Below are 12,684 nucleotides of genomic sequence, written 5' to 3'. Positions count from 1 at the left end.
AAGCTCTGGCGTCACAAAACCTAAGGTCACTTGAACAAAAAAAAATTCCCCAAAAGTTCCACACAATATCCTTTAACAAAACCCCCCTATATATCAACAACCTGTCGTTAAAAAAGTCTGAAACCGGCAGATCCCCTTAACGAGAGAATGCCTTGATGAAGTCATTGGGCTTCAGCACGGCATATCATTCCGTGCTTAAGGCTTGTGACGGGCAAGAGGGCTCTCGAACTGGGGAATTTCTTTTCCTCAGTTTGACTCTAAATTTCTCTCATTTCTTTTTTCTATTAACCTCTTATTGCTTATTCCTCCTTCATAATTATCAGCTGTCTCCAACCTTGCTGTCAAAAAATCTCTTGCCCATTTCACTGTCTAGGTTTTTTTAGAGGGGACATTGTATCCATGATCGGTTTTTATTTCAAAATCAATTGTGGGAGCTGTGGTGGTCTTGCCAACTGCCTGAAAATGTTTGGACACCTAGGAGTGTCGGTATTCCCATACTGGCACGCGGAACTATCTCTTAGGAAATTTGGCCTTTGGATTCCAGGGGTTGGCGATTTTATAGAGATAGGACTCTCGGCATTTCTGTCCGGTTTGCCTGCCACTATGATTAGAGTGGGGATGATTGTATTCTTGAAATGCTCTGTCCCATCAAGCGGGTTTGGCATACACTTGAGCCACTCTAATCATAGTGGTACCATCCCTTTGTGGTAGGGTAGGGAGAGGACATTTGGTAAGCAGCTTTCACAGGTGTCATTGGTGGAGAATTAATTCCAGGAAAGGCCTAACGGTGTCTTCTTTGGAATTTCAGACAGTCTTAATTTTTTCTCTCCCTTAAACTATATTTTTTTCCATTGTTTTTTTTTTCATTGTTATTATGACCCCTTCCCTCCCCCTGAAAAAATAATTAATGAGTAAACCTTAATATTCCCCCGTACCCCTGTACCCCTGATCAAATGGCGAACCCCCAGACACCGTTGACGACTTTCTGCTTGTTTAAAATAGGAAAGCTCTGTTGACAACCTCGGCAATAAAAAGGATTCCTCCAACAATACTTCTCTGACCAGTGTTGTTAAAGACAATTTATCGGCACTGGTGGAAAATGATGCTTGTAATAACCGTAATACTTTACTCTCTGGTTCTGGGCTCATTACCCAGATCCAAGAAAAAATCTGAAAATTCTCCACTTAAAAAAACATACCAATCGGTTGTAGCTATGAGATAATTCATGAAGCCTTCTGTAGATTTGGAGCAATCAAAGACATTTTAATGGAGCTTAATGGTAGTAAAGGCTTTTGGGAAGCTTGGGTATCATTTTCAAGTTTTGAGATTGCTTTAGAAGCAAATAAAAATTTAGAGAGCATATAAAATTGACAATTGTTTGATTTCTGGGGCTTTATGTGATAAAGCACCAAGACACCTGGAGGTATATAAACCAGAAGAATGGATGGAAAAAGAAATAGAGCATAGACTTCCAGAAGTAAGAACCCCCAAGCCCCCAACATGGATAATTGCATCTGGGAAGATAGATAATTATAACTATTATAAGATTAGATAAATTTATACAAAAAAAAAAGTTGGTTTAATTAAAAGTAAGGATATTAGTAGATACGGTAAGCAATCTGTTTTGATTAATGTAAAATCAGATACTCAAGCTCACATGCTTTGTGGCATGAAGATTGCAGAAATTGATCCTATTAAGGATATTAAACCACATATGAGCTTCAGCTATGGTAAAGGAGTAGTTTTTGATAAAGATCTATATGAATTCTCAGAACCAGAAATTCTGGACATGTGCCCTGCTAATGTTTGGAAAGTAAGTAAGATCCCTCAAACAAGCATGGTAGTTTTAACATTTGAAACCCTGTTATACAGATCTTATAATTATTGAGAATGAAAGAGTATGTGTTCGAGGAATATAAACCTAGGCCTTTACAATGCTTTAATTGTTTCATGTACGGTCACCCTTCCCGGTACTGCAATAATACGAAGATCTGTATTAACTGTTCTTTGTTAGAACATGGCCAATTGCAACAGAGATACAACCCTGTGCAAACTGTAAAGAATAATCATAAACCAAATGATAAAAGATGTAGAGAATACAAGAAAGAAGAAGCTGCAATCTTGAAAGCAAATGCTGAACATATAAGTGTAGGTTATGCAAAGCATTTACTCAATCGGCAACTTAATTTTGCTCGCGCGGTTAAGATGCCAACAAAAAGATTATAATCCACTACCCCCCCTTACTACCACAGGGGGACCAGTGGCAGCACCTGGCCCGTCAGGTGCATCTCCCTTAGTGGTAGTAGACCAGCCATCTGGGTCAAGTGCTCAGGCTATAAAAAGCCAGAGCACAAACCTCTAAAGAGGTCAATATGGTGTCCAACACACCAAAAGTATTGTGACCGATAGGAGCATCTCCCCCTAGAGGTAGTAGCCCTGCCTTCTGGGTTAAGTGCTCGAACTGTTGAAGTTCTAGCACAATCCTCCAAGGAAGCCAATGTGGCTTCCACCACCTTAAATGTTTTGTCTCAGGCAGAATCTCTACCTGATTTGATGGAGATTGGAAAACAAGATCTTCCAAAGTGGAAAAGGTCCCCCATCATCCTCACCTTCATCTAAGTCAGGTAAGTGCCCTACTGCTCATGATCCTAAGGTTGACTCTTATAAAGATCCTAGAAAGAAAGAAAAGAAGAGATGTGGCCTAGTAAAGCCTTCCATCTCCAGGCCTTACATGGCTTCATCTGAAAAGTCCCAAAAGACAAATGAGACAAAGAAAAATAATAACAAAAGATAATGTCTATCATCCAGTGGAATTGCAGAGGTCTAAGTACTAGCATTGAGCAAATAAAAACTTTAACCAGGGACTCACACGAAGGTAATTTGCCTACAGGAAACCAAGATCAGTGACAAACCATTTAATCCTGGACTCAATTATCATTTTTGTAGATCCCCTCCTTTGCAAGCTGCAAGAGCTCAAGGTGGTACAGGTTTTATTATTCACAAATCTGTAAAATTTGAAACAATCCCACTCAATACACCACTACAGGCATGTGCAGTTAGAACTCATATCGGGAAAAAAAATTACTTTATGCTCGCTATATATTGAACCATCCTTAGAACTTTTCCTCTTAGATCATGCTGGTAATCCAAGAAGGCTTAGACTTTCTGACCTCCAAGACTTGATCAATCAGCTTCCTGCCCCTTTATTTTAATGGGTGATTTTAATGCAAAGCATACTTTATGGGGTGGAAATGTGTGCGATAGATGGGGTAATCTTGTTGAAGAATTAATCGACGACAATGATGTAATACTAATGAATGATGGTTCTCCAACTAGGTATGATGTATTCCACAACTCTACATCAGCCATTGATTTGTCAATCTGTTCCTCATCCATTCGATTGGACTACCTTTGGTCAGTAAATGAACACCTACATGGCAGTGACCATTGGCCAATTATGTTAAATTATGTCCATAATCTTCCTTCTCAGTGTCCACCAAAATGGAAGATAGATGAGGCAGACTGGGCAGCTTATGAAAACTGTTCACACACTGATAAAGAATATGATGAATTTACATCTCCAGTGCATGCCTATCAACATCTTGAAAATATTAATGATGATAATGCTAGCAAGTTTATACCTAAAACATGCGGTTTACCTCATCGCTCTGTAGTTCCTTGGTGGAGTAAAGAATGTGCCAACGCAAGAAAAGTGACCCGAACTTGCTTCAGAAGATACTTGAGGACAAACTATTTAGCAGATAGAATAGCATATCTCAGAGCCTGTGCCAAACAAAAAAGAATTTTTAAAAAAGCAAAGAGAGCATCTTGAAAGAAATATATATCTAATATAAATACCAAAACTCCTTCAAAGTAAATATGGGACAAGATTAGAAAACTTCAAGGTAAATTCGTCCCTAAGCCTCTACCAATATTAAGGGAAAATAATAGATATATATCTGACCCCAAAGATGTAGCAGAGGTTCTTGCTAAGCACTTTGCTCATGTATCAAGTGCTGACAACTATTCCCCAGCATTTCAACAAATTAGAGCATCAACATCTGTTGTTCCTCCTGCTTCTTCAAATACTGAAGCTTTTAACCTGCCTTTTAGTATGGAGGAGATGCAAAATGTTATCTCCAGCTCTTCTTTAACTGCCCCAGGTGAGGATGGCAGCCGGTATGAAATGATATCACATCTTCCAGTGGATACCAAGGAATTTTTATTAGAAACCTTTAATGGTCTATGGGCTTCCCATACATCTCCTGATTCCTGGCATACTTCAATTGTAATTCCAGGCCACAAGTCGGGTAAAGACCCAGAACTGCCATCTAGTTATAGGCCCATATCCTTGACCAGTTGCATATGCAAACTATTTGAGAGAATGATCAACAACAGACTTGTGTGGTATCTAGAATCAAAAAATCTTTTATCTAACAGACAGTTTGGTTTTAGGAAGAACCGAAGTACTCTAGACCCTTTGCTGATGTTATCAAGGGAAATTTCAAATGCTTTTTCTAACCAAAACCAGGTGGTGGGTGTCTTTTTTGACCTCGAAAAGGCATATGACACCACCTGGAGGGGTGGTATTTTAAAGCAATTGGCCTCGTGGGGTATAGGAGGACATATGTTCTCTTTTATTGAAGAATTTTTATCAAACCGCTCAATTAAAGTGAGAGTAGGTTCAGAACTATCTTCATCCTACATGCAAGAAGAAGGTGTCCCCCAAGGCAGCGTATTGAGTGAGACCTTGTTTGCTGTTGCTATTAATAGTCTCATTAGTCACATACCTCCTGGCATACAAGGATCACTATTTGTCGATGACTTTGCAATTTATTGTAGTGGATCATCTGCACTACAAGCATGCCAAAATCTTCAAATTGCAATAAATGCTGCTTCCGCATGGGCAAATTCTCGTGGATTCATGTTTTCTCCTCAGAAGACCAAAGCCATTCGCTTTACTCGTACTCGTAAAAGGGAAGAGATCCCCACCCTTTTTTTAAATGATTGTATTTTGCCATATGAGGATAGTGTCAAGTTTCTTGGAGTAATTTTCGACAAGAAAATGACATTTGGTCCCCATATAAATGACCTATCTATCAGGGTTAAGAAGTCACTGAACATTCTGAAAGTGATATCGCATTTTGATTGGGGTGCTGATAGAACAACATTGCTTAGAATTTATACATCTTTGTGTCTTAGCAAGTTAGACTATGCATGCCAAATATATGGGTCAGCTACAAAGACTTTACTTGGAAAACTTGATATTGTTCACAATGCTGGGCTTTGCATCTGCACAGGTGCTTACAGAACATCTCCCATTGACAGTCTCTTTGTTGATTCTGGCATACCTCCCCTTTCCATTCGCAGAGAAGAGTTGAGTTTGGGGTTTTTAGCTAGGTCCCTTGCTGTGAGAAACAATCCTAACTGTAAATATGTTAGGGCGCCTTTAGATCGGGCTCCTAACAGATCTAGAGTGCCTAAGCCTTTGGAAGTACAGCTGAAAAATGATGCTAGAGAAGTAGGCTTGTTAACAGCACAGATAGCAGAGGTATGATATCCCAAGTCTCCTCCTTAGTGTAATCCACCTGTTAAAGTATGTTTTACGGCAGGAGGGAAAAATACCTTACCTAGTAGGGTAATGAAAAGTGAGTTTTTAAATCATGCTGCTCAACATCATGGGAAACATGTTTTTACAGATGGCTCCAAATCGGCTGCAGGAGTTGGAAGTGCAGCTGTGGTGGGAGATATTGTTATTAGAAGGAAACTCCCAACCTCTTGTTCAATTTTTACTGCTGAGCTGTACGCAATAATTCTCGCAGTCCAACATATTTTTAAAAATGGCAACCAAAAAGGGATTTTGACGAAGGAAAAATCTATTTCTGGGAAGAGGCCTGTGACGCCCGGTGAGAAAGGTCCTTCCTTATACCTTTCCTAATATAAATCTTCCAAATATACTAGAGAAAGATAAAAGCATGGAATGCAGAGGTTACAACCCTCGCGCGAACACCTTGTAGGTGTCGTGTATTAAACAAAGGCGTGTGTAAACCACTATTCACAGGTTGTCTTCCATTTAGATAATCCCTTCATCAATGGGGAGGGCCGTGACAGGCCCTAGATAACATGGTTGAACTCCCCAACGACACCTACCACGCGCGCCCTCTAGGACATCCTTCTGCAAGAACATATGGCTTGGCAAGGAAAAAGAGGGGTGGGGTCCGTATCAAATAACCGGGAAGGGTTTCACCGGGCGTCACAGGCCTCTTCCCAGAAATAGATTTTTCCTTCGTCAAAATCCCTTTTCTGGGGGGCCTGTGACGGCCGGTGAGAATGTACCAGAGAATGCCTTCCAAGCCCAATAAATTAATAACATAATAAGGAGAAAACAAACACCATGTAAGGCAATAATATAATACTGTAAGTAAACATAAATCATAAACTAGCCATAGGCATAGGGGATGTAATGCTAAAATAATATGAGGACCAGGGATCACCTGAGTGTCCCGTCGTGAAAGGAATCAACCTTACATGTCTAAGCATATCTAAACTTTACAGGAATGATAATTACAATAACAGTTAAATCATAACAATTAAACATGGCAAAATAACTTAGGGCTAACGAACCACCCAGGAGAGTGGCGACGTGGTGTGAGAGGTGGTCAGGAGGGAGGAGAGAAGAGATGGAATAAAGAAATAATCAGAGATTAATGGGGGGAGATAAGACTCCCCGCTGCAACCGTAGGGTATTTAAGGGCCTGTAAGTTCTTTAGATAGTGGCGTTTGAAAACCATAGGAGACTTCCAACCCGTGTATTTTTTAAGGTCATCAAAGTCCATGTTCTGGAAGTAATTGATAGAGGTAGCTATTGACCGTATATCATGAGCATGGGGAAATGATTCCGGGTTAGCATGTTTAATGAAGTAGAGGATTTGTTGTCTGATACCTTGAATGGTCAAAGTACCACCTTGTTCCCTGATAAATAAGGGGCCAGACGAGCGGGTGGCAGATCTAGCTAAAAAGGTCCTGAGAGTAGTGACTGGACACAGCGAAGGATCCTGGGGAAGAGAGATGATCTTCCAAGGGGACCACCTATTTTGCGGGTCCTCATTTTTTGCTAGGAAAGCTCTGTCTGGGGTAAGCAGTACTTCGCCTGTAGGGAGGAAATTTATGTTTTCCGGGTTACGTGAGAGCGCTGCTAGTTCTGAGATTCTAGCACCTGAGGCCATAGCTGATAGAAATAACGTCTTCCTAAGCAGAGTGATATAAGAGCAGGACTCGTTGTCAGTGTCCGACGCGAGTTTGAGGACATTGTTCAGAGACCAAGAGACTTTTTGTGGCCGATCCAACGGCCGAAGCCTAGCACATGCTTTTGGAATAGATGAGAAATAGGAATCAGCTAGATTAATGTTAAACCCAACCAGGAATATCTTCTTCAGAGCTGACTTGATGGTAGTTATAGTGCTAGCTGCCAAGCCCTTGTCAAATAAGAACCTAAAGAACGAGATGGCTAAATTCGGAGTCATACGAGTGTGGTCTGAATGCTTTAAGAAACCTGCTAATTTCTTAACAGCCGAATCATATTGACGAATTGTCGAGTCCCTTTTGTCCGCTTCGATGAAGAGAACGTTTTCCGGGTCAATGTTTGCGTCTTTATGAGCTGCAAACTTCATGAAGTCCACAAAGTTAGGGTTTTGGCTATCCTTGAGGAATCTGACACAGTCTGTGTTTGAATTACTTGGGTTAGTTTGGGGAATGGAATCCGGAAGGGTCGGAGTTTCAGCTCGAGGAGGAGAGGAAACCAACTGCTCTTTGGCCAGTGAGGTGCTACTAAGGCCACTGTCCCCCGGAAGGAGCGTAGTTTGTGCAATACTTTCATTAGAAGATTCACTGGTGGAAATAGGTAAATCTTCCTCCAATGGTTCCAATCCAGGGTTAATGCGTCTATGGCATAAGCCTGAGGGTCCATGTTTGGTGTCACATAACAAGGAAGTTTGTGATTCATCTGAGTTGCGAATAGATCTACCTGAAGGCCCGGAACCAGCCTGAGTATCCACTGGAATGAAATTATGTCCAGAGACCATTCTGATTCCAGTGGTTTCATCCTGGATAGTGAGTCCGCTATCACATTCTGGACTCCCGCTAGGTGGGTTGCTGACAGGAACCAGTTCTTTACTGCTGCCAAGGTGAAGATAGTGACCAGGATCTGATTCAGGTTGGTCGACTTGGATCCTCCTCTGTTGATGCAGTGTACTACGGCTGTGTTGTCTGACACTACTCTGATGTGGGTCGACCTCGGAGGAGAGAGCCTCTTCAGGGTCAAGAACACTGCCATGGCCTCGAGAACATTGATGTGGAAGTGTTTCATGGCGGGTGACCAAGAGCCCTGAAACATCTGACGTTCGTAGTAACCCCCCCATCCACTCAGAGACGCGTCTGTATGAATTGTCACTTGTGGGGGTGGGAATTGAAGAGGAACCGATTTGGAAAGGTTCTTCGATTCGGACCATGGCTGTAATCTCATTTTCAAGACAGAGGGGATTTTCGAGACCTTGTCTCTTAAAGGTACTGTGGCTCTCTTTCTCCAAACTCGATTGATGTCTTTGAGTTTGGCTTTCAATAGGCGATCTGTTACTGAGGCGAATTGCAGAAGGCCGAGGATTTTTTCTAAGGCTCTTCTGGACACCTGCCTGTGTTTTAGAAAATTCTTGACCTTGGAAGCTATTTCTCTTACCTTTTTGGGAGGTAGAACCAGCTTGTGCCATGCAAGGTCCCACTGTATGCCTAACCATTCGAAGCGGTCTGATGGAAGTAGGCGGGATTTTTGGAGATTGACCCGAAATCCCAGGTTGGCGAGAAAACGAAGTACTTTCTTCGTAGCTCTGTTGCACTCCAGGGCTGACCGAGCCCAAATAAGCCAATCGTCCAGATAAGCAACGATCTGAATCCCTTGGTTCCTGAGTTGTTCTAGCACCGTCTCTCCCAGTTTCGTGAATATCCTGGGTGCAATGTTGAGGCCGAAGGGCATGACTTTGAATGCAAAGGCTTTCCTGCCTAGACGGAAACCTAGGTAAGGAGAGAAGTTTCGAGCTATTGGTACGTGATAATAGGCGTCGGTAAGATCGATAGAGGTGGTGACGGCCCCACGGGGAAGCAGGGTACGTACCTGAGAGATGGTCAACATCCGGAACTTGTCGCAGAGGATGTAAGAATTTAGCTTTGACAAGTCCAGGACCACTCTCAATGCCGACGAGCCTTTCTTCGGAACTGTGAACAGGCGGCCTTGGAACTTCAGTGATCGAACCCGTTTGATTGCTTTTTTCTGTAGTAACTCGGTGGTGTACTCTCTCAGAATGGATGTGGGTCTCTGGAAGAAGGTCACTGGTGGAGGAGGGGAACCTTGTGACCATTTCCACCCCAAGCCTTTGGAGACTATGCTGTGAGCCCACGGACTGAAGGTCCAACGGTCTCGAAAGTGGTAAAGTCTCCCCCCTACCGGAACTATATCATTGCGAGGGAGTGAATCTAGGTTCTTTCCCTCCTCGAGAACCCCTTGTCCTAGGTCCGCCTCGTTGACGGAACTGTCCTCTAGCCCTGTAGCTACCTCTCTGGTGTCCACGAAAGGGACCTGAGGGTCCGTAGCTAGGGATGTATGCGGGTGAGGGCATCCAAACGGGGTTGGGTTGGGTACCTGGGGGAGCAGTGAGGTAGACCACCTGTTGAGGGTGTTTCGGCTGTAGAGGAGACGAAGCAGTGGGAGACTGTGAAGACGAGTGGGCAATCGACGATTGTTGGTAGTGACCTCGGCTCGTCTTGTAAGGGGCAAACCTCTGTTTCTTCCTGAAGAAGTTTTGTTTTTGCCCTTCAACCCTCTTTTTGGCAGTGAGGCCCCACCTCACTTGCAAATTTTGATTTGCTCTCGCAGCGTCTTGTAGTACCTTGTTCACCTCCTCCTGAGGAAAAAGGTTCTTACCCCAGCAGGGGGAAGCTATCAGCCTATTCGGTTCATGCCTGATCGTGGCCTCAGAAAGAACGTGCTTCGTGCAACTTACCCGAGCCGAACAAAACTCGTGTAAGTCGATTTGGAAGGACAGAGACAGGTTCTTTGTGAATACCCGGAACATGGTCTCGGTCGGGTAAAGTGAGGTTAGGGACTCCACGGAGGTAATGGAGTGGAGAGACCTAGCCAACCTATTCCGTGCCTCAAACTCAGTCTTGAGAAGAATATCTGGTAATTTAGGAAGCTTCTCGGAGAACAGATTAGAGGCACAGTCTGGGTCTAACTTCCCTACTGTGAAAGTAGCGGGGGCATCATCCCAGATAGTAACGGTACTCGGAATGAGCATGGAGGTGGGATCGGTCTCTTTAAGAGCTGGCATGGCAGAACCTTCTTTGATAGCCTGAAAAGTAAGAGCTGCCACTTTATCTGTAATAGGCAAGGTAATACCTGGAGAAGCTGTAAATATGGTGTAGGCTCCTTTGTGTGGGGTGAGCTTGGAATTAGTGCAACCCCAGTCTGACAACGTCCTGGCCCAGAAAGATTGGGCCTGCTCTTTAGGGAATATTACCGTTTCCTTCGGTACCTTGTCTAACCTAACCAAGGCATGTTCTTTCAAACGCACGAAGCCGTTGAATGGGAATTCTAGTCCCGGAGGGTAAAATTCTAAGTCCTCTAGAGGACGGGTGCCTATGCCCTCTAGAGTTATGGCACCATCAATATATGGAGCATGTAAGGCAAACCTCCAAGGGTTGTTTTTCTCGAAGGGAGGTAACTTCGATGCGTCCGGGGCTGAAGGAGGGGGCATCTGAGTTCCGGAACGGATGAGACTCGCCACCATATCTTTGAGCTCCGTCATAGCTCCTCGGTCTGCCCTAGACTGTTGAAGATATTGTTGTATCTGCTCTTTCACAATATCCCTGACCATGGCGGCGGATAAAGGGGGCTCCCGAGCTTGATCCTCTAACGAAGCCCTGGACTTAGTAGACTTTGACTTCTTAGGAGTCACGGTTTTAGGTATAGCAATATGAACATCAGGATCCTTTGAGGGTCCCGGAACCGGTGACACTGATAATGGCAAAGCTGAAGGCTTAAAGGTACGTAGTGGCTTCACCTTGGGTCGTACAGGAATGGAGGAACCTAGAGGAGAAGCCGTAGGTTTATCAAAGCCGTGAAAGGAAGTAGAAGAGGAAGGAGTGTGGGGTGAAAGGGGGTCCACCAACTCAACACCATCTACCTGCTCATCCATGGGTTCCTCGTCCAGACCTAGGTAGGGCTCGGCCTCCGTCACTAAAACCTCTTCCTCAGTTAGAATGGTTTCTCTAATCACTTCAATTAACGGGGCCGCTGTCTCCGGTGGAACTGCTGCAGTAGTAGAGCCTGGGAATAGGCGAGAAGCCATGTCTCCATCAAGAAGATAGGGTGCGCCAGCAGGCGCATTCCTCCCAAACCCTGACACCCAAGGCCGGAGAGTAGCTCTCGCCTCCCTGAGAGATTCATCATCAGCCTGAAAGAGGAGAGGGAATTAATGATGAAGTCAAAACTGAAGTCAATATACAAAGAGCAATTAATTCTTCGCAAAGAATATTAACAGGGACACTAGAACCAACTTACCTCCTCGCTCAGGAGTAGGGCTGACAGCCCATAGCAGAGCATGCATGCCTCCGGAAACCATATCGTATAGGGGGCTTGTCCCGGTTCCCGAGAGAAGGATATGGCGCAATGGGCATGGGCCCGGCATAGATCATGGCCCATGGGATCAGTAAAGGCAGCGGAGCAGCCCCTGGCAGTGCAGCGGACTTTCTGTTAAAAGAAAGAAGACATAAGTCTGGATGTTCCTTGAGATTCTTGTCATTGACTTATGAATCAGAAACACTTAAATCTTAATTAATGTGTGAGTATGGTAGTAGCTAACACCTTAATAAAATAAGAAATTATAATAGAAAACCAGTAACCACATAGCATGAATCTCTAAACTTCATCGATATCACACTGTTAACTCCGGTTCTGGACTCCTGCTTGATCTCTGTTTTTACCGGAGGTCCGGTAGCAAAGGCCTGTCATCGTGAAATCGTGACCGTCTCCGGTACGATAACATTATCCTCAATGAATGAGTTATCTCCAGTGAAGCCGGAGATACGATGAAAACGGGGGCCTTAACTGTGTAATTATGATCAAACATGACAAAGGTTCGTGTGTAAAAGGCTTCAGCCGGAGTCCGAGTGCCGGATTTCACCGTTGCACTCCAAAAATCTGCTCCGGAACGATAACTAGTTCTCACCCAATGAGTATCCATTATAGCGGAGCATAACTCAAGGCGGAGCCAAGCATAACTCAAGGCGGAGCTAAGGGTGTCGGTATAAAACGACCCCAATTAATGACTCATACACTAACGTACCTAATAATAGTGTTGGCTATATTAACAGTAACCACATCAATAAATCGTTTATAATATTAAACGTACTATCATCAATTCTGATACTGATAAGAGGCCTGAATAACCCGTGATCGTATAAAAACGGAGAACGGGAAATTCACCTCTCTTACTCAAAGAAAACGAGAGAAAGGATAACTCATACCTGTAGAACAGGAAACGAGCACTCTATGCTTTCGCTCTCAAGGTTACATATTAAAAATTAACATCACACAATAAATAAGAAAATTAATAAAATTGATTGCTTTTCTTAGTA

At 43.5% G+C, this 12,684-nt stretch overlaps 1 protein-coding gene across 1 annotated transcript in view; it reads right to left on the bottom strand.

Annotated features, from left to right (window-relative positions):
* LOC137617671 (uncharacterized) overlaps nt 1-11,806 on the bottom strand; it is a 182,296-nt gene extending 170,490 nt beyond the window's left edge. The window contains exons 1-2 of the mRNA XM_068347671.1: nt 11,609-11,806; nt 11,236-11,501 (exon numbers count right to left, since the gene is read on the bottom strand). Of these exons, the coding sequence (XP_068203772.1) occupies nt 11,236-11,501; nt 11,609-11,749 (407 nt within the window). The 5' untranslated portion in view covers nt 11,750-11,806. The remainder of the gene's footprint in view (nt 1-11,235; nt 11,502-11,608) is intronic.
* Between the last annotated feature and the right edge of the window lie 878 nt (nt 11,807-12,684).

Source organism: Palaemon carinicauda, chromosome 23 (genome assembly GCF_036898095.1).
Source record: "Palaemon carinicauda isolate YSFRI2023 chromosome 23, ASM3689809v2, whole genome shotgun sequence".
In the NCBI taxonomy this organism is placed as follows: Eukaryota; Metazoa; Arthropoda; class Malacostraca; order Decapoda; family Palaemonidae; genus Palaemon; species Palaemon carinicauda.
This window is presented reverse-complemented; position numbering and strand designations above follow the sequence as displayed.